Source organism: Lepisma saccharinum, chromosome 5 (genome assembly GCF_977018435.1).
Source record: "Lepisma saccharinum chromosome 5, izLepSacc3.1, whole genome shotgun sequence".
In the NCBI taxonomy this organism is placed as follows: domain Eukaryota; kingdom Metazoa; phylum Arthropoda; class Insecta; order Zygentoma; family Lepismatidae; genus Lepisma; species Lepisma saccharinum.
This window is the reverse complement of record NC_139233.1, coordinates 52,426,595-52,452,813: the sequence shown is the minus strand read 5'-3', so window position 1 is coordinate 52,452,813 and position 26,219 is coordinate 52,426,595. Positions and strand designations below refer to the sequence as shown.

The 26,219-nt window shown below is 34.4% G+C and overlaps 1 protein-coding gene across 6 annotated transcripts in view; it reads right to left on the bottom strand.

Moving 5' to 3' along the window:
* Positions 1-26,219, bottom strand: part of kst (spectrin beta chain, non-erythrocytic 5 kst) — a 372,152-nt gene that overhangs the window by 96,820 nt on the left and 249,113 nt on the right. For all 6 annotated transcript variants that reach the window (XM_083122546.1, XM_083122542.1, XM_083122545.1 and 3 more), the window contains exons 20-31: positions 25,190-25,380; positions 23,893-24,084; positions 22,780-22,861; positions 19,951-20,028; positions 18,679-18,806; positions 17,797-18,034; positions 13,292-13,431; positions 11,365-11,635; positions 7,588-7,742; positions 5,410-5,518; positions 3,707-3,837; positions 2,952-3,237 (exon numbers count right to left, since the gene is read on the bottom strand). In XM_083122546.1, the coding sequence (XP_082978672.1) occupies positions 2,952-3,237; positions 3,707-3,837; positions 5,410-5,518; positions 7,588-7,742; positions 11,365-11,635; positions 13,292-13,431; positions 17,797-18,034; positions 18,679-18,806; positions 19,951-20,028; positions 22,780-22,861; positions 23,893-24,084; positions 25,190-25,380 (2,001 nt within the window). The remainder of the gene's footprint in view (positions 1-2,951; positions 3,238-3,706; positions 3,838-5,409; positions 5,519-7,587; positions 7,743-11,364; positions 11,636-13,291; positions 13,432-17,796; positions 18,035-18,678; positions 18,807-19,950; positions 20,029-22,779; positions 22,862-23,892; positions 24,085-25,189; positions 25,381-26,219) is intronic.

Sequence of the window (26,219 nt, the reverse complement as noted above, 5' to 3'; positions counted from 1 at the left end):
TATATTTTTGCATTCCTCTACCACTGTAAGAACCACAGACAATGCTGGTTAGGCCTGATATATGTAACAAGGCTGCACTTACTATGTGTTTTTGTTCCTTGAAACAACCCTAATTCTTTGACAGACAAGATAAACATTTCAATCTAATATTTACAATCATAATTAAATGATTTTTGTACCACAAATTCTTGCATGCGTAAATGTGTTCTAACATTAAGCTGCCCTTTTGAACAAAGCTTCATGCAGGACATTTAACATGAATCTCAGCAGTCACACAATAGCTTACCTCCCTGCAAGAATAAGCCTAAAAAAGAATCTTCATAAGATTCTTATTAGTGAGATGCTTTGAGCCATCTATAGGAACAGAGAAGAATACTATTATGGAAAAAAAGCAAGCAATTACGCCTGTAGCGTTAATGTACATTAAAATAACCCAAATTATATAATCATCTTTGAAGTCAACATTAACTACAGACTGTATAATGTTTCTCAATTTTAAAAGGAAGTCACTGGGAATAAATACATCAATATTCAAAATATAAAGAACTCACTTAAAAATACCAATACACTAAAAACTAATATAATATTTCAGTAATTTCAAGATTTAATATTCCTTATATTTGTCCTTTGGTGTACAATAATTTCTTTTCTTTAATACTGGCATTTCTTGTAATTTGGTTTATTGTTATTATTGAGTATATAATAAATAGTAAACCCAGTGTCACAAATATAAAATATGTGCACTTAACAATCCACCATGTCTTTTAGATGGTTCCTCTGATTTTAAATTGCAAATGCTCCTTTTATTAATTAAAACAAACCCAACAGGAAGTGTTCGAATTCATGTTAATTATGGTACGGGAGACCGGGGTAATTAGAACATGGGGTTATTGGAACATGTTAATGTAGAATAATTTAAAACTAAAAGACTGGTGTAATAACATTTCATACCTATGTACCTACACTAAACCTACATGCAGAAAATTTGTTATTGGAATAACTACACAAAAGTAAGTTTTATTTGACTTTTATTATACACCTGCAAAAATGATGTGACGCATGCTTGGTGTTTCTCTGCTTCTGCATATACTGGATGTGAATGAAAGAACCCTTTCAAAATTTTCTTCACCCCTATAATAAAACATAAGGGCACACATCATTTCATGTGAGTTTGGTTGTCTATGGGCAATTTGCCTGGTTTTTATAAGCAAAGTTCTTATTACCCCAAAAATTTCTGCAAATGGGTTATTAGAACATTGCGTAATTTGCTTGATTTCGCTTGGGTATACTAGATTGTACATGTAACTATTAGAAGTTTTTTCTTTACTACATTGTAGAATGGCCTGTAACCTTTCAAATAAATCATAGAACACTGATTTTCATTCACACATATTTGCTTCACAGCTGGGAAATTGAACTTTATGAAAAAAAGACGTTAACTTGGGATTTTATTTAAACAAGCATTGATAACTCCAGAAGAAATAGAGCTATTGTGTTCAAATTTGCAGGGTAAATGGGACATTTATATATGATGTTCGTATTACCCCAACAGCAATCTAAAGCTATTCAGTTGAAATTTCTAACTTATGTTCCATTAACCCCAAATGGGGTAATTGGAACAATTTTATGGTGTCATGACAATTTTTTTTTTTGGACGAGTATTTGCAATGCAGGTATGGTCATTATTTTTTTCAAAAATATGCAAAAGATGTCCTTTTAAATGGTAGAAATTTTTAAAAAATTCATCAGTAACTTTCTGAGTAATTTACAGTGGAACTTCTACAGGCTGTTTCCTGTTCTAATTACCCCGGTCTCCCCTATATCCATAAGTGTTCTACATTTTTATAAATATCATTACTTCATATGCAGAATTTTGTTGCTGATGGAATTAATTTTTTTGTGTTATTGAAGATGAAATTGAGAACACAAAAAAATTAAAAGGGGAGGGGGGATTTTTGCAATAATAACCAGATATAATTTGATATCAGTTAAAGCATGTATTCCAAAGAAAATAACAATTAATGATACAGATCAGATCCAACTTAATCTGTGTAATTCCAGTTGTTTTGTTCTCAGGTTTCATATAATAGATTAATAATTTATTGACACACTTTTTTACCTACACTTTTTGATATATGATCATTTTAATGCAAGCATAATGTATAACTATTTTAATTGTAATAGTTTAGACATATATTTCTATTAATTTTAGTAATGCAGTTGTATGCAAATTATTAATGGAACTTTATTGAAGTGGTAAACTGAAATATTGGATGAAAGTAGATAATAAGTGGATGAATGGAAGGAAGGCTTCCAGCAGACACTGGAAATATTTTAAATTTTCACAGCTGTTGGTGATATGGCTAAACTTTTAATTCTTATTTAGAAAACAAGTTTGTTTTTATTATTTTAAGTCACAATTCTACCTCTTTCATACATTTCACTAACAAAAGTGATTGAAATAACACCTTGCTTCACAGTGTGCTATGCTAATTACTTCATAATCAAGGCTGGTAGCAATCAAGTGACACTTTAAAGTAACAATACTTAGTGTTACCTTTTAAAATAATATGCTAGTCTTAAATTAAGTGTCCCTAACTAATGCTATTGTGAGTTGTATTGTTCAGTAAGTAGGATATCTGCCATGCTGGACACCTGGGTTCAATTTCTGGTATGGGTAATCTCAGGTGGGAATTTTTTGAACAATGCCCCTACTCTGGGGCTCACCCAGCCTCTTATCAATGTTTCTTGGTGACAAACCTGCAAGGTAAAGGTGACTGGAGCATGGTGCTATCATCATCTCCACTATTATTGGTCTCAAGATGTGTGGAGCCCTACCTCTACATCTCCCACATGCCTTCATGACACAGTGTGAAGTACAGGGTATAACTTTACCCTTTTTTACAACTAATGTTTCATGTTTAAAACTTGAATACAGAGATGATAAATACCTGTTTCTTCTCTCTGTGCGACTGATCGATAAGCGCCTGTCCTGATGCCATTGTTTTGTCAATCATCGGTTGGTGCCCTTGTATCTCTGCCTCCAGCTTGCGATGCTTCTTATGCAGACTCTGGGCTTGGTACAAATTCTGCCCCAAGACATCAGACGATGCCTGCGGAAGGTGCTCCTTGATCCACTGCATCTCAGCATCCAACTCAAATGTGAACTTGTGGAAGCGGAGTGATTCTTCGAGGGCATCTCGTCTTTTCTTTGCTGGTTCTTTCAGAGCACCAAATCTACAAAATAAATAAAACCTCTGTTAACTTGATTTTAATTTATAAACTGTAGATGGATTCTCCATCAGTTCAGACAGATTTGAATATTGGTAAAATTGCCAACATTTCTCTACTGAACCATTAAATAGTTTGGATTTGACAAGCAAAATTCTACAATTTTGTTATTAATTTTTTTGTAACACCTTTGCAAACTAAATGTCTGAGATAAAAAATAGAATGTGTGAAAATGTAAAATCCAGGGAAATTTAATAACAAGTTGCTTTAATTGAACCATGAAGACTGAATGTATAATGTGGGGAAATGTTAAATCCAGTAATGTAATATCAAGGTTTCTATTTATCAATTTTATCTTATGAGTTATTTTAAGATTGTAATGAAGAGATTATTAAATATTTTCCACATAGGAGGTGTTATTTCCACAAAACAGAGGGCTATATAAGATTAGAAGTATTGGGAAAAAAATTCTTACTTGTCTCTGCATGCACTGCTGGCCTTCAGAATGTTATCAGCATCAAAATGTCCCTCGTGTGCCATTTCTTCTCCCACATTAACAAGGTCGTTGATTCTCTGATCCCACTGAGCCATGTCATTTTCCAAAACCTTCAAGAACAAGAAGCAATAAACATTTAATAATTCCCTTTGCAAGTATTTTTTAAGGCTGAGCCAATACCATTGTTCAAATCTAATGGCTGATACTGTCCACTACTTTTCTGGAGTTCAGAATTTCAAAAGGTTTGCAAATATGCAGCATGGCATCGTGCTCCTTCTAAATATTCTGGAAATTATGTAAAATGCACAATTTTCATTATTATGGCAATAACATTGCATGGAGAAATGTATTTTTGATTAAATAATTGTGTTGCTTAAAATTATGAATCTAGTAGATTGATATGGTATAGTTTCAATTAAGTCAATGGGAATCAGTAAAAATATTGGCATCAGGTCAAAGAGGTATCAACTCAGCCCTAGTAAATTTACATCAACGTTAGAAGATGTGTACTTCTGTCCTGCATTGTTAGAATGACACTAAGTACAAACCTTGATTAACCTGCAATTTAATGCCGGTTTTATCAATCATTGATTTCAATTTCTTTGCACAACAAATTTATTTCAAATTACATTCTATGTATACCCGGGACAATAAAAATATAATGCAAATTATATTTACTATGGTTGAAATATTGTTTTGGGCTTGAGTTTTTGTCCTACAGTATCATACAGATAGTTCATAGATTACATTGCTCCCCAAATACACAACACTTTAATTTTTTTTTTTTTTTTTTTTTTTTTTTTTTGAATATGGCTCTCTCCAAATAATATTAATACATCCAGTTATCATCATATTTATTCATTAACAAAATGCCTTTGAATTATCATAGAATGATAAACAATGTAACCTGTTATCTGAAAGGTAATGCTTTCATGAATTAAGCATCAATGTACTTCTCTGTCTCAACTCTAATTGAAAGTATTCATAAGTTTAAATCATGTGAATATTGGTATTTCCTTTTATATATCTTTTATTTAAATATCAACTATCATCAACAATATTTGAAAACATTTATTCATTAACAAAATGCCTGATGAATTTATAAACTGTAGTTGTTAACTGCATATGTTTGCTTGAATTTCAGTCATAAGATTGTGCAAGTAGTGAAATATAGTTGTTTTTGTATGAAATTTTTTATTTGTATTCTGTAAGGAATCTGAATAATATCTTAGTACCTTGACTGTCAGGTATAGCATAACATAAACAGGTTAAATGCAGAGAAACTAGTACTCACTTGATCCGCGAAACTGTTTTTTCTTTGTTCTAATTTCAATAGTCACTGCCACTTCCTTGTTGGAACTTGTACAACAGTTGGATGGTGGCATTGGCCACTTAAATTTAAAGAACAAAGAAAAACAGTTTCACGGATAAAGTGACTACTAGTTTCTCTGTATTTATCTACTACCATGTCTCTCATTTTGCAATTATGAATAAACAGGTTATTGTATAAAGAAACATAAAATATTAGTTACAATGTTTTTATTTGTATTATTATTATTATTAATGCTAGTTGCTAGCTGCTCCTACTTTCATTCACTCACTGAAAATGAGAGATTAATTACAATTACAATTAGTTGGATTATTGACAAGGAAAAGGTAAATATAAAGTGCACTTCGATTACCTGGTGCTTTTTCAGAAGTTCTTTACAGCTTCGAAGATCAGTTCCAACTTCACGAGATTGAAGGGAGGTTGCTATCTCTTCCAACTTCACACGAGCATCATCCATCGTCCTGATGTGAACAATTATTCAAAACATTACTCATGATTTAAAAATATATACTTTTCTATGCACACAATTGTCAGAGAGAGAGAGAGAGAGAGAGAGAGAGAGAGAGAGAGATAACCAACAACTCCATTCAATTGTACAGTACAAGAACCAGACAGTATTTTATGTTTTTAATGAGAACAACATTAAAAAAAATGTAAATTCTAGGAATGTAAAATTGAAGTATACTATAGCTGTATTTTCTTTATTAGCTGTTGCTTTATTGCCACTTTTGGCTAATTGTGATGATGAGAATAAATGGTGATGAAATTGACAGAGATGTTCAAAAAGGAACATCTATGCCCAGGTTGGGATTCAAACCTGATATTTCTGTTGGGAAGATTGTGAGTCAAACACTCAACATGCTCAGACACCAAGGTAATAACATGCAAGCTTGATGAAAACTGCATTTTATAATTTGAAGCTTACCTCCGGAATATTATCTAACATTCTTTTAACAAGACTAATCCCATATGCTAATGAAATTATAGGTGATTATCAATGTGGATTTAAACGTAACAGATCAACTACAGATCAAATTTTTCACATCACACAGACACTTGAAAAAAAGTGGGAATATAATCAAAATGTCCATCAGCTATTCATTGATTTCAAAAAAGCATATGATTCGGTCAAAAGAGATAAATTATATAATATATTAGTAGAGTTTGGAATACCTAAGAAGCTTGTTAGTATGATAAAAATATGCACCAGTCAAACAGAAAGTAAAATTCGTGTGGGTATTAATATGTCTGACAAATTTACAATTCATGATGGGTTAAAACAAGGAGATGCATTATCTCCATTACTCTTTAACTTTGCCTTAGAATATGCTGTAAGGAAGGTAAAAGAAACTAACGAAGGACTAAAATTAAATGGTGTGACTCAGTTGTTAGCATATGCAGATGATGTAGACTTACTGGGGGATGATGTGAATACAATTAAGAATAATGCTAAAATATTTTTCAAAACTGCTAAAGAGATAGGTTTGGAAGTTAACAAAGAGAAAACTAAATATATGCTTACAGGCCGAAACCAAGTGTTAGGTAATAATCAAAATCTAATTATTGATAACTACTCGTTTGAACCAGTTTCCAAATTCAAATACTTAGGAATAATATTAACAAATGAAAATTATATTAAAGAGGAAATAAAAAGCAGGCTTAATTCAGGAAATGCATGTTACTTCTCTCTTCATAAACTTTTGTCTTCTCGTTTAATATCTAAGAAACTAAAAGTTAAAATATACAAAACAGTAATTTTGCCTGTAGTATTATATGGATGTGAAACTTGGTCCCTTACATTGAAAGAGGAACATAAGTTGAGAGTATTTGAAAATAAGATCCTTAGGAAAATCTTTGGACCTAAAAGGGATGAGGAGACAGGTGAGTGGAGAAGGTTACATAATTTAGAACTACATAATTTGTATTCATGTCCAGATATTATTAGAATAATTAAATCAAGAAGACTTAGGTGGGCAGGCCATGTGGCACGAATGGGAGAAGAAAGAGGAGTTTACAGGATTCTTGTTGGGAAACCTGATGGTAAGAGACCTGTAGGAAGGCCAAGACGAAGATGGAGGGACAACGTTGAGATGGACCTAAGGGAAATCGGTAGGGATGGAAAAGAGTATATAGAACTTGCTCAAGATAGGGAAAGATGGAAGGCCTGTGTTGCTGCAGCCATGAACCTTCGGGTTTAAGAAGGCTAGGGAGTTAGTTAGTTAGTTATAATTTGAAGCTTAAAGGGGTTTTCAGACCAAAGTGATAATGCTACAAATATTATGCGGCAGAGTCGTTTCGCAAAAAAGTGACAAGCAGTAGGCAACATGGGCTTCTCCAGTTTGTGACAAAGGACTGTGGCAACATGATGCACAATATCGAGTAAATGGCCCAAGAGAAAGAATAATTCATTACTTCATACAAGTACAATTTTTGGAGATTTTATGCACTAAGTGAGCTTTTTAAAAAGAACATAAATATATCATCCCCAACTAGAGCAGTTGCTCCCTAGAGACCTGAGTAAAGAGATTACCTGTTGTACGTATGCTGTGCTGCTGCCTGCCTGAGCCTTCTCCCCTTGTCCTGAGAAAGGGTAACCAGCTCATTCCATGTCTTGTTCAAACCTTTCAGCATTTGGCTAACATCCTCATGCCTGAAGTGGCCTTCATTTATGAGACCATGTCCAGTCTGTGAGGAAAGAAAGCAAAATTAAGCACCTGCTTCGAAATAATATTATGACGACGTGGCAGACTAATAGGTATTTTATCAGTATTGGCCATTATAAGGATATTTGTACATAAGGGTATCAGAAAATTTTTCGTCTAATACCATTGGTTTTGGTTTCAGAAAGCATTGGTTGGAATTTAATCACCAATATCATCAAATACTTTTCTGGAGTTTGCAGAATACATCATGACACTTTTACATTAATTTTGCATCATAAAAAATTGATTTGTTATTAAATGACAGATTCTTCATGGATGCGGTAAACAAGGTTTTAATAATATGCTTGTGAAGTTTTATATTTCGGTGTTGCGAATTTGGAACACAGAAACATGAAATTTCACATGCACAATAAATGACAGATATTTTATTATTCTGATAATCTTATGTGAATTTATGAATATTTTAAAGTAAAACTCTTGTATATTGATATGCTATAGTTCCAAACAAAAACTTAAATATTAAAATTTATAAATATTCTGAACTACTCGAAATTGTTACATTGTTCAAGTATCAGTATCGCTTCAAAGTAACATTGGCTCAGTTCTAGTAAAATTACTTACATTAACCTATCTTATATTTCTATAAATAAATAATAATAATTATGCCCCTCGGTGCAAGATAATGGTAACCCACAGTTTGACCGAAATTGAGTTATGGTTGTTTCACAAGCCTACATATGCTTATCTTCCCTCCTGTTCTGTCAAGAGTTCGCATGTGATACTTCCATGTATGTTTTCTGGTGTGAGCGAAATTATACCATCACCACATATTCGTAGCAATATAATGGTAACCCTCAAGGCAATATATCCACTGTGCTAGGGAAGCATGTACATCAATGGGAGCAATTGGAAAGTGATCTTGTAGGAGATATAATTGATTTTGAAGATAGTGATTCATGATACAACCCACCAAGCAGTGGAAGTTCCTCAGATAGTTATCAAAGCATAAGTATTTGTTTCTCTCGTTTTCATTCATTGTGTTGCATACCATTATGTTGCACCGGAAAAAAGTTTTGTGTTGAATACCATTATCTTGCACCTAAATTCTCTGAAAAATGTTTCAGTGTTGCCATTGGAGACTGCTCCCATGACCTCGGATGATAAAGTTACTGCTACATCAGATCTCAAGTTTACTTTTCAAGGGAAATCACCTAGAACAAGGAAATGCAACCAGTGGGTGAGGTACCAACAGAAGCATTTGCGAAACAGTGGGCATGAATACATATCAATTGCAAATAAAAAGGTGAAAGTGGCTGCTTCTGGTGAAGATTGTATGTGCCCTAAGCATCGTTTCAAAGAACTGCCTGCTATTCAAAAAGAAAAGTTGTTTACGCTGCTATTCAAAAATAAAAGTTGTTTACGGAGTTCTGGAAACGGTAATTTTGACCTCTAAAATTCATATCTTTGCTCCTGTATGAGACTGATTTACACTAATTCCTTAAATTGTAAGATGAAGCATTTGTGTTATATTCAGCACTTTTTGAAAAAAAAAAACCTACATTTTTCATTTGTGTGTACTAAATTTCACCTTATAATGCATAATTATTCTAGAGTTGCAAAAAAGCAGGCTTTTTTGAATGGATGTTTTTTTTTCCGATAAAAAGCCGTCTTGTTTCGAAAGAAACCGGAAATTTTGACTTTTTTGGCTTTTTACCAAGTACAGCTAATCTACAAGGGTTGGATAAAAAGTAATGGCAACACTGCTGTCCCGTGAAAGGGGCGAGTCACAGCGCCACAACCGTTTCGTGGTTGATAAAGGAATGTCAGACGAGGAAGTATAGTGAGTGGGAGCGATTGTATGTTATTCAGTCAAAAACAGCAGTGCTCTAAAGCAGAGGACGACAGTGCAAGCACCCTAACAATATGTTTAGGCAAGAAGAACAACGTCTCTTAGGCAGACGGTCAACGCAGCCTACTACTGCACCTTCTTGCAACACCACCTTCGTCTCGCATTAAGAAGGAAGCGACGGCACGTTCTGGCACGGTGTCCCATCATCCTGCTTGACAATGCAAAGTGTCACACTGCGAACACTGTGACGGCGCTCCTGCATAACTGGTAGTGGGAGGTACTGGAACATCCGCCGTATTCACCGGTATACCGGTATGAGACCTTGTGATTACGACCTTTTTGCCAAAATGAAGGAACCACTGGGCGGGAAGCACTACGACACGCGCGAAGCCATCGTAACGTGCTATAGGGCGTTCACTGTGGCACATCGACAGAGATGGACGCGCTGACGGTGTACGACGCCTTCCAAAAGTGTGGCAGAAGGTCGTAGAGATGGGGGGCGATTACATTGAAGGAATGTAACACGTGCTCCTCTGCCAATACAGTCAAGTAGCAATTATACCAGTGTTGCCATTACTTTTTATCCAACCCTTGTATTTCATTTGAAGTTACTGTTATGAGTTTACAGGTTTGTAGTGACATATTTTACAACTAGCTAAAAAAAGATTACATGATGTAGCAGCCAAGAGACAGATATCGGCCAATCCCAGTGGACACATATTGCATAGTGGTTCAGATACAATTTTAATCCTAGCTTACCGAGGGGGAGGGGTGGAGGAGGTGGGGGACTTGCAACCCACCACATATATTTTTTAGATTTTTCAACTGTTTCAAAATAAATTACATTGTTCTCTAGGATGTTCCCAATATTTCTGTATTACTTTTGCTCATAAAAACATAAATGTAATGAAAAGAGGAAGCAAAATGCACTTGGTGGGCTTATTAGGCATCTCATTTGATACACTCATGCCATTGACAGTGTACAATTGGTTGGTAATGATGCTAATTATTGTAATTTTTATATTTAATAAACAACATTGTTGCAACATTGATAGATTTGCTTATTTTACTTTCGCTTCTTGTGACACTTTTGGCAAATTTGTGAAGATAGGGATGAGTGATGATATGATGAAATTGATGAATGGACACTCATAAACATCCATGCCCAGGACAGGACTCGAACCCGGGAACCCTGGCATCGTAGCACGATGTGCTCACCACTCTGCCACGGGGGCCGGCTAAAAGTTGCAACAAACAATGGTAAACAACAGTTGGGTGCAATTAGAATGGTAAGCCACATCAATTTTTTTCCACAACTTGCCTCCAAAATTATTTTATTGTGGAAATATTTTGTTGCCGCAATACAGAGATTATGTGTTATGTGATCATTGAAAGTCTCTTTTATATCTAAATAGTAGTTTCAAGACATTTAAAACATATCTGCAAAATTAATGAATTTCCCAAATATTCAATCGCCTTTTTGTCAAAAGTACCTTCCTGTGGGTTAGCATTTTCTTGCCCCAAGGGGCAGAATTAATTATTAAGATAAATAATTAAGTGCACAATTCTCATTTTGTTATTGCTTTTTGAAATATTAAAGTTTAAATGATGTTCCTAACTATGCAAAATACATTTCTGAAACGCAGCTTCTTTTTCTACGGAAAAAGTGATGAGATCATACAATAACTAAGAAGTGAAAGAATCGTTTGAGTTCTCCACAAAATATTTTCTGTTACTAGTAAATTTTATACTGGCATTGGTAATAATATCATATCAGTCCATATGGTTTGCTTACCTTGTTGACACTCCGTAATCGGCCTTCGTTTGCTCTAAGCTCCCGCTCAAAGGCTTCGTGTTTCTGCAACTTCCTTTCCAGGTTTGTTAGATCTCTGTAGGACTCATCACCTGCAGTTTTCAATTTATCTCCAAGCCACACTTGAAGGTCATCCACATCTGCTGAGAAGTCCTGGAATGCATGAGCTGACTGAAGAGCCTGCCTTCTGGCTTGAGCTGCTTCTTTCACTGCGTTTCTTCTGGCCAAAACCTGATTGCGACGATCATCGATGCTGAAATATTAAATTTTCATTTTTCAATTCACTTCATTTGTGATATAGATCTGAATTCGCAATTATCCCTTTTGACAACAATCAAAAATGAAGATACATCATTTGCATTTTTCTCTTTCTTTCTTAGTTGTTATGTATTATGATATTTTCCTAAAACTTGCAGTGGGAACCTATATAAGTTATTGATATGTTTGAAAAGGGCAATGCTTAATTTAAATGTTAGGTTAGAAGAGTGTCTTTGTAGACTTTGTTAAGGGGAGGCGACTTCCCCTCCACTATCTGACAATGTACGAAAAGAACCATCATAAAAATGACTGATTATATAAAAAGATGCATTGCAAGTTGGAAAATTACCAAGAATTGAAATTCAGATTTTTCAAGCACAGGTTACTAATAACCATTCAATCTTAATTTCATTGACTTATCCATTGTCTATTTTTCTTCTTCTACATTTCAAGTGAGTACCCATTTTTCTGTGTTCAAGAAGAATACTTCTTTTCTTAAAGACATGGACACTCTCTTCAAACTTAGCATTAGAAGAATACAAAATAAACAATCAATAATGTCTTGTTAAGAATATTGCATATGAAAAGAACGTTCATTTTCTCATTTGCACACACTTTTTGTACCATGGAACAATGATTTATCTACACCTTCCAAACATCCACCAATTTTCTTTCAACACCCTTTAAAATGATGTATCAAGACCTACTTATTAGTATTTTGATGATAAATTTACAGATTTAAAAAAAAAAATGTAAACTCCTACCTGGTAGTTTACAGAAGTTGGAGTGTAAGTTCATAATTTGTACTGGAACAAATGAGAATAGCTTACAACAGTGGCACTTAACTTGTGCCGCAAATGCCAGAGGCTGCGATGCCCTCCAAGGGGGCCACGAGGGTGTGAATAATTTCACAAAGGTTATAGAAGTAAGACTGTACATTACTAAATAATGCTAAATAAACAAATTTAAAAATTAAAGATGTTATACAGTTTTCTAGAGGTAAAAGTGTGACCATATATTTTTTAATTAATTAATATTGTGAAATAATACAAAATTTTTACTACAATTTCCATGTTTTCCAATTGTTAATAAGCCTAGTATAGTCTCTCTGCATTAATCACACCCTTCATTATAAAAAGAAACAACCCGGCATGTTGCATATAACAAGACTTGAAAGTGAAGCACTAGCCTTCTCATTATAGTACTGTTAAGCTATAATTCATTGATTAGTATTATTGTTGTTATTAATGCTATTATTATTATAGAAATATGAGTATCATAATGAAAAGATCTTGATGAGCACTTTAAGATTTCAAATTATGTTGAGGATATTTGAAGGAGGTCCATGACAAATGAAAGGTTAAGAATCTTTGATTGATTGATTGATTTGATTTGTTTCACTTTGCATTTCTGCCAATTTTGGCTAATTCCAAAGATAAGGATGAATGGTGATAAGATGAAGGGAGAATCTCTAACACACAACAGAAGTCCCATAGATGATTATACTGGCCATGGGTCCAGATGCAAACCCTCGTTAGTCTGCAAAATGTAATCCAGGATGTACTACATGAAAGTGAGGTTGACATTTAGGTGTCTTGATAAAGGGTTACCCCTGAAGAATCTTTGGATTAAAAGAAAAACTATTACTCACTATTTGCTATCATAGTGTTCAGCTGCTATGAGTTTGTCAGCCACCTCACTGAAGGTCTTAAGCCTCTCATCCTGAGCATACAAGGTATTTTCAAAATCTTCATGCCGTTTCATAAGAGCTTCCACATCATCAATCGAGCCCTGAAAACAAAAGAAAAACACCCTATTAAGATACAACTGACATTAATATAACATAAAACAAATGATAAAATTATATGCACTGCACACTATATCAGCAACCAGAATCATGCTGATATTTAATATTCCACAATGTTGCCATGAAGAGAAATGTAGTACTTGTTCAAATGTAAATGCTATTTTATATATAAAAGGTGTTTTCTCTTCTTTGTTATATTAATTTCTGAAATTAATAGAACAAAGAAGAAAAGATGGTTTCATGGATAAAGTGAGTACTAGTTTCTCCATATTTATATACTACCGCGTCTCTTTTACCAATCATGAATAAAAGGTGTTATTAAACAAACAATGCTTATACATAAAAGGACATTTATGTTTCATTCCACGTCAATTCATCCAGGCCATGTCACCCACCATCGCCGATTTTGATGAAATTCGGTATGCTTATAGAACTTTTGATGCTGATTACAAAAATGACAACTTTTCTATAATTGGTCAAGGGGTTCAGAAGTTACAAGCTTTTTAAGAACTCCCTGTACGCCACATGCAACTCCACTTTGAATGACACGCATTAGGATATAAACGATCGTATCTTCCTTCGGGTTTGCCGTAGAAACTTCAAGTTTGTTTTCTTTTGTTTAGAATAGTATAAGCTTTCATTTAAATAATGTTTCAGATGAATGCATCAATAAACATGTATTTTTATATATAGTTTTCTGTATTTTTTTAGGAAAATAAATGACTAACTTCAAGAGCGAATTTCATGCAATGCCCCCCCTTCAATTTCCACCCAATTTGATATGTAGCTAGCTCAGAGTGTGTACTAATGCCTGATTGAAAAATTGGGATGGGCGGTTCAGAGACAGGGTGATAAAAAAATAATTTGCATAAAATGACATTAAAAGTAGATCTTATTAAAAATGCTTATGTATTTAGCACAAAGCCTGAAGTACATTATATTTCAAGCTACACTATTCAAAATTTATGTTCACTATGTCTGAATGTAAGCATAGACTCTACAGCTCCTAAAGGGCCTTGGCCTCTCTCACAATGATAGCCCATTCTCTTCTGTCTTCTGCTCGACGTCTCCACCGTCTTACTCCCATCCTCCTAAGGTCCTCCTCAACGTCCTCCAACCATCTTTTCCTTGGCCTTCCTCTTAATCTTCTCCCTCCTGGTGTCCCTTTATAGACCTTTTTAACCGCTCTGTCTTCAGGCATTCTTTCCACATGTCCCAGCCACCTCAGTCTCATGCTTCTTATATCGGAAACTATATCTGTTTTTTTTGTAGAGTGCTCTTATTTCATCGTTTCTCCTTATTCGCCATTGTCCATTCTCATTTACTGGCACGTATATTTTCCTCAGTATCCTTCTTTCCCATCTTCGCGAAAGTTCTTCATCTGCTTGCACCAAAGTCCATGTCTCTGCTCCATATGTCACCACTGGCTTTACGACTTGCTGATATACTTTGATTTTAAAATTTCTACTCAGGCTGCGAGATTTGAAAACTCTTAACAGTGAGAAATAGCTTCGATTACCAGCTGCAATTCTTGCTTTTATTTCCTCCTTAATATTATTATCCATGGTAACTAATGTTCCAAGATATTTAAAACTTTTGCATAGGTGCCTCCATTAAGTTATGTTGGCCTTCCCTGAATTCCATATTTCGCGCTGAGAACATGTATTTAGTCTTGGGTTGGTTTATTTGGAGTCCCATCTCACTAGCTGTGTTCTCCAATCTTTCCAGTCCTTCCTTCACTTCTTGCATTTAGTATCCAACATAGCAAATTGTTTAGAAATTTTCCAAGATTTTACATTTTACCTTGTATTAAGTTTTTTCAGCTTGGTCTCCTGGATAACTTAAAATCGACGTTCCACTGTAAATTAGTTTCAACAGTCTTCATTTTTAAAAAAAAAAATATATATTATATAATTATATATATAATCATCATTATTAACATTCCCAAGTTTAGCAAATTTATCTTCGAGAACATTCTTTTTGTGCATTTTATCTCAATGTGGAAGTTCTTTTTTGGCTACTCTTCATGGGGATACGTAATATGAAGTAAGAATTAATACTACACATTTGAGCTGATTGAAGTTTTTTGAAATTAAGCTTTTTCGCCACATACCACAGAAAATATCCTTATGACGGGATGACTGGAACAGTAAAAATACTTGTATAGACTTCTATAGTATAAAGCAACAAGTATGGCAATTATGTACCAATTCCGTAGAAATAGTATTCAAGGCATAAATTTCTTAGTAACCATCTAGGATGAAATGACAACAACCCACAGTACAATGTGTCAGCGATTGCAAAGTACTACAACAGTACCAGGAAGTATGCACTAATTTGAATTTACAGGTTCCGTAAGTTACTTTTTACAAGTAACTGAGTTACAGTCAATCATTAAAAAAGTTACTCAGTTATTGTTACTGGTACTTTGAAAGTAACTGAGTTCCTTTTACAGTTACTGTAACAGTAATGTACTGTTAATGATCATTGATTTGTGTAAAAGTTACACAATATCAACGATCATGAAGACTTCCGTGTTTTACTTATGTTTCTAGTACATAATATGCATTCATATATTTACATTATTACTGCTAATAAATTATGGAAAACACAGTCAGCTTTGCTTGAACGATTATAATTAAAAAATCATTTGTATGCTGACCACGTTATTTTGAATATGGTGTCATTGATTCCACTTGCACCTATTTCTTTCTCCTCCATTCCAAGTTCAACAAGATCCAAAGATCCACTCCCTGGACAATGACTTTTTCCTAGCTGGACAACAACATTCCAAACGAACGCAGCAGTCTACCAAAAACAATGGAGTTTTCACGTACAATTAGAAATGAATTACAGTAAAGCGTGGATGTTCTAAATTTAGCATGCAACAAAGCATAGCTTCCTTGGCAGCAATTCCAAGAAAATCCTTGCACGTAGCATCCGGAGAAGGTACATATTTTATTTTTATAGTCTGGAACAGAATTGTCCAATTTAGCTATTTCCCTACTGCAAAAAGTAACTCTGTTACCGTTGTTAACGTTACAGGTACTTACTTTAAAAGTAGCTAGTTACAGTTAGAATTTCTAAATAAAAAGTAACTGTACTTGTAACTTTGTAACTATTTACTTCGAAACACTAGTTGTTTAACAGTCAGAGCAAAAATAGTACTATCTTAATAGGTGTCACTTGGAAACTATCTTCGGGTTGGGATAATCACAAGGTTTTGCATCGCATAAAAATAGTGTCCAGGATAATTTGATAAATACATTTGAAAAATCACAATTATTACTCTTTATTCGTTCGTTCCTCAAGTGCCAGGAGGATCACAAAATATATTTAACTTGTAAATTTTAAATTAAAATATAAATTTGGGATAGGGAAAGTGCTTCCCTTTGCCCCCGCCAGGTTACATTTACACATAGGGAACATAAATTTTGAATATTGTAGCTTGAAATATAATGTACTTCAGGCTTTGTGCTAAATACATAAGCATTTTTAATAAGATTTACTTTTAATGTCATTTTATGCAAATTATTTTTTTATCACCCTGTCTCTGAACCGCCCATCCCAATTTTTCCATCAGGCATTAGTACACACTCTGAGCTAGCTACATATCAAATTGGGTGGAAATTGAAGGGGGGGCATTGCATGAAATTTGCTCTTGAAGTTAGTCATTTATTTTTCTAAAAAAATACATAAAACTATATATAAAAATACATGTTTATTGATGCATTCATCTGAAACATTATTAAATGAAAGCTTATACTATTCTGAACAAAAGAAAACAAACTTGAAGTTTCTACGGCAAACCCGAAGGAAGATACGATCGTTTATATCCTAATGCGTGTCATTCAAAGTGGAGTTGCATGTGGCGTACAGGGAGTTCTTAAAAAGCTCGTAACTTCTGAACCCCTTGACCAATTTTAAAAAAGTTGTCATTTTTGTAATCAGCATTAAAAGTTCTATAAGCATACCGAATTTCATCAAAATCGGTGATGGTGGGTGACATTTTCACAAAATTCTGGATGATTTGACATGGAATGACCCTTATATTGATTATATTGGGAAGTAACAAGTTACATGTAATTTGGTTACAATTATCCTCAGACTTCTGAGTCAGTACAAAATTTTGGGGTTCCCACCTTGAATTGAACTCAGGACTACTCACACCAAAGACAAGAAAAAACCTAATTAACAGTCTACACAGGAAGCCAATGGTACAATTAAAAAATAGATGTGCGAGTTCTGACATGAGAAAGAATGATATGATCAATGAAGATTGTTGTTGCAACATGACCACGTACAGGATATTTCTGAAACAGTCATGGACATGCATGCTCAATACTTACACCAAGATCAGTGAATTCAAGGAAAGCTTCATGACTAGAAGTAGTAGCATCAATCTGATCTGCTTCCCGATTGAAGAGTTGGAGGTCGTGGCATTGCTGAAGCCAGTCTCCCTTCTCCTGCCATCCTCTGAGAACCGCTTGGTGCTCAGCTTGCAGACGAACCATTCCCTCGCGGACTTCTACCAGGTCTGGAGCTCTCTGCAGGAGTTGCTTTCCCAGGTCTCCAATCTCTTTGAACCTGTAGGCAAGAGAAAGAATGAATACATGGAAAGTAGTTTAAAATATTAGTTGCATATTAGTCATTCTGTAATAATTTGTATGTGGTACATACAGTAGAGACAAAACTAATTTGACACTATACTGATTCTGATGCTAATACTCTTAACAAATTCCATTGACATTAGTAAGTATTCTGATTCTGATTTCCATGGATATTCATAAGTATTCTGATTTTGATACCCACACTCCAACTGATTACCACTGATAATCATAAGTATTCAAATTCACAGCATCAATTTTGAGAACTAATACCATCATAACAAGACCTTGATGTCCCCTGAATGATTGGAAAGTTTGTCAAGTGTTCTATGGAAAAATCTTGTGTATGAATAAGTTACTTCTACACCAGTGTAAAATCTCTAAAAACATTTAAAATATACGTACAAACTGATTTTTATATTTTAAGAGTAAATTTGTCTTTGGCAAGTTGAACAAAAAATTATGATTTCACTTGTAGCAAATATTAATTTAATGCTCAGATGCTAAAGACAATCTACAACAATTTGTTTGTAAACCAAGCCCCCCAACTTTTATTATTATTATTATTATTATTAATACATGCCTATCACTAATACAAAGATATTTGAAAATATTGCGACATACTCATCTTCATGTGCTCTGATGTCATCACCCAGTTCCTGGTGTTTCTTTAGCAAGTTCTCAGCAGTTGCCACATCTCTAGCAGACTCATCTGCATTCAAGGCTTCCTTGACTGACGCAACCCAATTCAACTAAAATTCAAACATGCATTAGTACACCATAAACATTACATTTTTCATACTGATGGTGTTGGATTAATAATCTTCATTGTTACTTTTTGAGGTGGATATCACTTAATTTTACAGTTCTCACTTATCTTGCACAAACAAATTCTTTGACATTTCTGGATATTTTAGAATAAAAATTTCCACGCCGTCATGTAATGTTTTTTGTCATATATTAGTGTTGCTTACTGTATATTTTAAGTTGATTATTAAGCTAGACACAATGTTTATAAAATATGATGAAAAAGTAATTACAGAATGTCATGAATTTCTTATGGGGAACAACTCCAAGTTACAGCTAATCAAATAGGAGTTTCGACTTTTCCGACGACCGAGAAATTGTTTCACGTGTTCTTTTTCCATCCATGTACTTTTCTACACCATTGGATGTTTGATATTTCCCCTTATTTCACCTTAAATGGAGCTAAAGTTGACTTTCAAGGAGCTAGATTTAGGAAGGCTGGATAAAGTGACTCCTAGAGTAATTTTAGTTGTTAAAGGGGTGGGGCACACTGCTATTACCATTAACTTTAAAGTGATGACAATTTATTCTTAGTTTTCACTGTCTAGATCTGGCAGCATCACCCATCTCAATACTCTACCGATGATCATATGGAATCGATGGATTCCCGGATAATAACATTGTCATCTTCACCTCAGCGACGGCACTATAAAAAAGTAGTCTGTTTTTTTGCTATTATTTCTTCTTATTATTATTTTAAACAAAGATTTTATCAAATTTTAATTATGGACCTCAAATATAAACAGGCAATTCCAAATCATCTTTAATTTACAAAGATTCTTGATCAAAAAGATGGTGGCTGCTTACCCCTCTTGTGTAAGAAAATACCATTCTCATTACTTAATATCTTCCAGTGTTCCTCTGCAATGAACAAAGCCTCCCAGACATTCAAATTTACGCCTCTTGGTTCTATGCATATATTCAGAAAATGTACTTCTTTTTCCACAAAACTATATATAAGTTGTTCTATTAATATTGGGGGCAATTGTCAGCATCCACTTTGGAACTAATTGCTTGGCCAAACCTTAAAATTGTCTCACATTACATCAGTAGCTTATATGAAGAAAATGATAATTCAATGATACTTACCAAACTCTTGGAACTGTTCATAAATATCTGTTGCCCCACAGCATCCTCCAGTCTTGATCGTCGATCGATTGCTTTTGTCTGGAATCATTTGCAAGAAAAAAATTAAGTTTAGAAACTGCTCCAGGTACATACAAATATAAATAGTTAATTCAAATAAAATTTTTACAGCATGAACAAATTAAAACGGAATACCATATAATGAACAATGACTTTAAAGAAAATTAATATATTGATTGAGTTGGTGTTTTAAGTCCACTTTATGCACAGTAAGGCTAATTGGGACTGGACCTACAGTTTAAAGTGGGATCTGAACCACTTGTGCCTCCACCAGGTATCGAACCCGTGTTCCCTTGATTACAAGGCAACGACACTATCACTGCACCATCAGGGAGGCCTGAAAATTAATATAATGTATATCTTTAGAGTGCTTATAAATTTATCCTCTTTGAAGGTGTCTATATTCTATGCTGGGAATCTGTGGAGCAAGGCCACGCATAAAAACAGAGTACAGGAGAAAGCAAATGGATGGAGCAAAGCAGCACACGCTGCTGGAAAGGATGGTAACTGCAGTTGCTCTTCTCCCTCCATGAAATTCCGTTCCCTTGCATGCGTTCTGAAGTCACTACTTGCCAAGAGACTTGTTTTTGTTTGCTCGCTCCAGAGATTTCCGGGACAGGGTATAATATATTGTTTAAAAATAATTTTCCTGTACACACGTTACTTTCTTAAATGAACTAATCTGTGTTAATCCCCCCTAAATCACGAACTTTTTGGCAGATTTATGGCTTTTAGAAATGCTTGACTGGAATCCACTCACATCTACACAAGATATGAAACTAAAATTTACCAAAAAATTGATAAAAAATTACATCATACTGATGAATTGTTATCAGAAAATATTGGTTCAAATACTGGTCGATACTTTTCTGAAGTTAGGGATCTCACAGAGTTTGTAAAAATAAAATATGGCATTTTTGTGGAGTATAAATATCCTGGAGGGGTGTAAGGAGTGACCCCTTTCAAAGACAACCAAATGTCAACCTCCCTTCCATATATGCGTAGTACACCCTAGACTGCATTTTGCAGATTTGCAAGGCTCTGACATCTGGACTCTGTGGAGCATCTATCTCATATCATCAGGATTCATCCTAATCCTCATATATAATAAATAAATAAATAAATAAATAAAAGGGCAGAAAATCAAAGTAAAATAACAAAATAGTGGATTAATATGGTATAGATCCAAAAGTTATAAATATTATGAACTACTTTGAACTGTTCAATATCCAAGTGTGGGCATGAACATTGGTAGGAAACAGTAAGAGACTCCTCACTGATATTGTTATTGTTCAAAGGGGTATCAGCTCGGCACTATTCAATAATACAGAGTGTACATATAAGAATATAGCAGTTTCAACAAAATTTTATTTCTTTTAGCGATGGGGTATGAGAACAAATGTTATATTGGATGAAAGAAGAACTGTCCAATGGCTGAAACAATCAGCCATTGAATGGCTGAAACAATTTGGTTTCGCAATTCAGGCAGATCTGGTGGCACGTAAACATAGTCTTTCACAAATCCCCAAAGGAAGAAATCACATGGGGTGCGGTTGGGAGAATTTGACGGGCATGGTAGATAAGCAAAATGTTTTCTGCTGGGGAGACGCCATTTCTTGACAGTGGTGTCGCCCGCATCAGTGAGGGAAAGTACAAGTATGGTTAAAAAAATCTTTCACAGTTCTTCTCTCATCTAATGTAATACGTGGGTTAATTCATAAGTCATGGCAAATATTTTTTTTTCTCGCGAACAGCAGACAACACGAAAATCTAAGATATACGTTTGAAAGTGTATGGAATGTAACTTCGAATGAAGTCACGAGATGAAGTCTGGATGCAGGAGACTCTCGTAAGGATGAGGCAGAACACAGGACATTGGACAATAGCGTTTTATTATGGCATGAACAACAAGTACACAAGACTACACTGTTTAACAAGCTTCAGAGTATTCACCCAGGTCATCCACTGCCCATTGCCAGCGATGGGGCAGGCGCTGAATACCATCCGCTGCATGTGCAGCACTAACATGTGCTAGCTCTCCCCGAAATACTGTTACGATCTCTTCTTTGTTGGCAATCTGTTTCCCACGCAATGGCTTCTTCACTTTGGGGATGAGATCATAGTCACATGAACTTAGATCAGGAGAATAAGGTGGGTGTGGAAGAACCTTCCATCCCCACCACTTTAAGCGATGCCTAACAATGTCCGCCGTGTGAGCTGTCGGATTCTCGTGTAGGATAATTTCCGAACGCTGTCACTCACCGACTGAAATTGCGTGCATGCTTACTACCCCACCGTTGTTCACATACACCATCTGGTGGCTTCTTTCTAAAGTCCATTCCATACACTTTCAAACGTATATCTTAGATTTTTTTGTGTTGTCTCCTGTTCGCGAGAAAAGAATAGTTGCCATGACTTATGACTTAACCCATGTATTTGTTCTCATACCCCCTTCACCCCAAAATTGCTGAAACTGCTATATTTTATGAACACCCTGTATGTTTTCATAAACATGTTGACGACATAAGGAATGAAATATATGTTATTTTATAAATGATCAATCTATAAAAAGCCACATCCTTACCTAAATGTAATGGAATAAAAATACACTATTCTCAAAAAGCACAAAGAAAAAATGAAGTAACCTTTTTCACAAATATTATATTAAAAAGAAGAGTTCATAAGTAAAAATTCACAGGACATATGTTAATGTGATGGATCAGAATTTAGTGCAACCATTAAAATAAGCTATATTTTGCACAGATAACTCACCTTAACCTTATCCCATAGCTCCTGAATTTCTTTCTGCCTAGCATTCACATTTCCCCTTTCATTGGGATATGAAGATTTTACCCTGGAGAAAATATGAATGTTATTTAGAAGCAATTATATTGAACTGCAGACAAGCAAGAAAATTAATTGAATAATTATATCAGGTTTGTAATTACAAATTATACAAACTACAATTACTTAATGAAATTTCTGAATCATAAACTGTGGAAGTAATCTTAACACAAGTTCAAAATAAATGGCTAGAAAAAAATACTTATGAGTGATTTATTTGCACTTATGAAACACACTACTATGTTAGTACACAATGAAGTTCATAATAATGCACATTTATAAGCTACATTTCATATATTCTTTCTGGTTTTATTAATTGTGTTACTTCTTGACATTTTAAATTGAAATCATGGTTATTCACCACGTCCAATAATAAAGTACACAACTTCATGGGGAAGGGGAATATTCTTGTCTGTGGTAACTGGGAGAGTAAACAAATGATGGTCAACTTTCGTTCAAGAGTTGGCAGTGGTATTTCTTTTCTTGGTATGACTGTAGTTGGCTATGAACAGAAATGGCATCTTTGCAGCAGAAAGTAGCATGCATGTTGTGATTTGAGAAATAAAAAAACTCTTTTGATATTATTACAGGAGATTTTATCTTTGGGACATCATAAGGACATTATCCACAAAAGTGCTCAAAGTGGAAATTAATAGATGAGGGGAATGCTTGGTTAAGTTTGGGGATAGGTGAGGGATGATGCTGTTATGGATCAACATGGGGACACTGTAGTATGGGGGAGGGGGAAGCATTCTCCGACTTTGAGCACTGACCCACATGACAAATATGATGTCCCACCGCTGATCTCATTCTCCAAGCACTTGAACACATATACATAACACAAACACATAAACAAACCTGTAAATTTACAGGTGTGTGTAATGTAAAAAAAATGTAATATCAGGACAAGCATATGATGACTGTGCATCCCTCTTTTATGACTTTGTAGTGAAAATACTGTGTACTAAAACAATGAGGTGTCCAAGTTCATTGTGATACAATAATATTAAGTTATAAGTGTAATGAGTGGAGAATACTTACGAATTTGCTAGAAGATTGACCCTGTTGACTTTCTCTTCAACAGGTGCCAATTCCCTCTCCAAGTTCTGATGGCGTCGCTGAAGGGCCTGAACTGTCTTCAGATCGGGGCCAAGTTCATCTGTATCAAGCTGTGTCATCTTCTCAAGCATCCAGTCTTTGGCTTCATCGCATGTCCGGTTGAACAGTTCCACACTAGAAAAGTACGGTAATTTAAATCACAATTAGTACAAATGCTTATTCTGCAATCAATTTGACAGACAATTACATAACATTTTAAGCAGCTATTAATGTATCTTTGACAGTGTTAACAAATAGGAATGGACCAATATGATTTTTTTTTGCTGATACCAATCCAATGTAAAATTACAAATATTTCATCAGGAACATGAAGAGTTCATTCACCTTCTTAATTAATATATGTAACCAGGTGAGTGCAGTGGGGTTTTACCTTAGAAAGAGAAGCTGCATATTTACACATTCCCTTTACAAAACTAATATAAACAGTTTATACCTTTATATTTTAAAAAATAGCAAAAAAGGTGGAATTTTAAATTAAATTACAGGCTATTTATAGAAATATTGGGTTGGTAAATTTATTGGCTGAATTGATAGAATATAAATTCACTTACCTCATTACTATAAAGAATCATAATGTTCATTTTTCTATTTCTGTCAATTTGTGTCACTTTTTACCTCCCTAGGATAATCATGATAGGAATAAATGATGAAACACGGATTGACTGATAATTCAAACCTAGGGCCCCTGGTATGGTGGCACAATAGCATAATCATTCTACTACAAGGGCAAAGAATTTTAATTTTCAGAAAGTTTTGTCACTTGTCAGAGTTTTCACTCATTCTGCCAAAACACATTCCATGACTTTTCAAGAAAATTTCAGATACATTTCAAGACCATACCACAATGTTTTTATCTTACTTTAATGCTGCATGCAGCATATTTTCAAGTGTTTCTTTTTACTTTACATTACTCACAAATTCTACAAGTTCAAAAAACATATTTCATGGCTTTTTCAAGCATTTCATGGATATTTTTTTTTTTTTTTTTTTTAATTATGGGGTTCCTGACTTTCCCTGTTTTTCCAGGATTTCCAAGTTGGTGAGAGACATCTCATGAATGAATCTATGAATATTTTGAAGAAAGAATCTGATATAGATTGATATGTTATGGTTTCAATGTAACACTCATATGTATTCTAAAAATTCTCTATGTAGATACTTTTCTCTTTGGTGAAAAGAATTTTGAAATTGCTAATAACTGACGTGTGTTGATTCTTACCTCGATGCCCCTTCAAGGCTTCTCTCCTTCTGGCCCTTGAGCCAGTTAAGGTGGTCCCACAGCTGGTGGATTTGGTGCTGACGAGCTTTGATTTTGTCTAGCTGGCTGTGACCTTGGCGAACAAACTCTTCCACTGCAGCATCTAAGGCCTCGACACGTTTACTACTTGCTGAAAGGTCTGTTAAGAATTGCTGCAAAAACACAACAGACATCAATACTCTGTGAAATTTCCCTTTCTTTTTCGGTAGATCATGACAATTGATAATAAATATGCCCAGATTATAGATAGACAGATAAAAAAATTGTACAATTTATAGATACGGATATTCAACCAATCCAATATAAAATGTAAGTGTTCTTTCAAGAATATGAAAAGTTTATTCTCCTCCTTTATTAATTTATGCAACCAGTTGACTGTAATGGGTTTTGCATTGAAAATGAGACGTAATTTTAGACACATATTTTAGACTTGAGTCACTTGATGCTGATGTATCAGAATTGGAGGTATCTGCTGGAATTTATTTTACGATACTGGCAATACTTTTCCATCATTTTGATTTTTCACAGGGTCTGTAAATATATCACATGACATTTCCGTAGAGATCATTACGCTCAAAATTATTCACTACTCAAAGTTTCCATTTATTATGCACCAGTGTTGTGTGAAAAACTGAATTTTTTTAAACATGTAACATGTACCTTTGTTTTCTGATGTAATTCTTGAATGTTTTAAAGCAAAACTCTTGATAAAATGATTTGGATTACTTACACATTGATATTAATCAATATTCTGAACAACTTTACTTGTAACAGTTCTCAAACAACAGCATAAGCCTTGATGGATTGGTGGGAATTAGCAAGAGTACCAATTGTTATTGGCATTTATAGTTCAAAGTAGTATCAGCTGAGCCCTAGTTTAAACACATGAAAAATTATAACAAAATGGTAAAATTTTGCACTCAATTACAGGCTATTTATGGATATATCAGACTGGTGTGCCTACATTGAGCGATACCAAAAGTGTGATTAA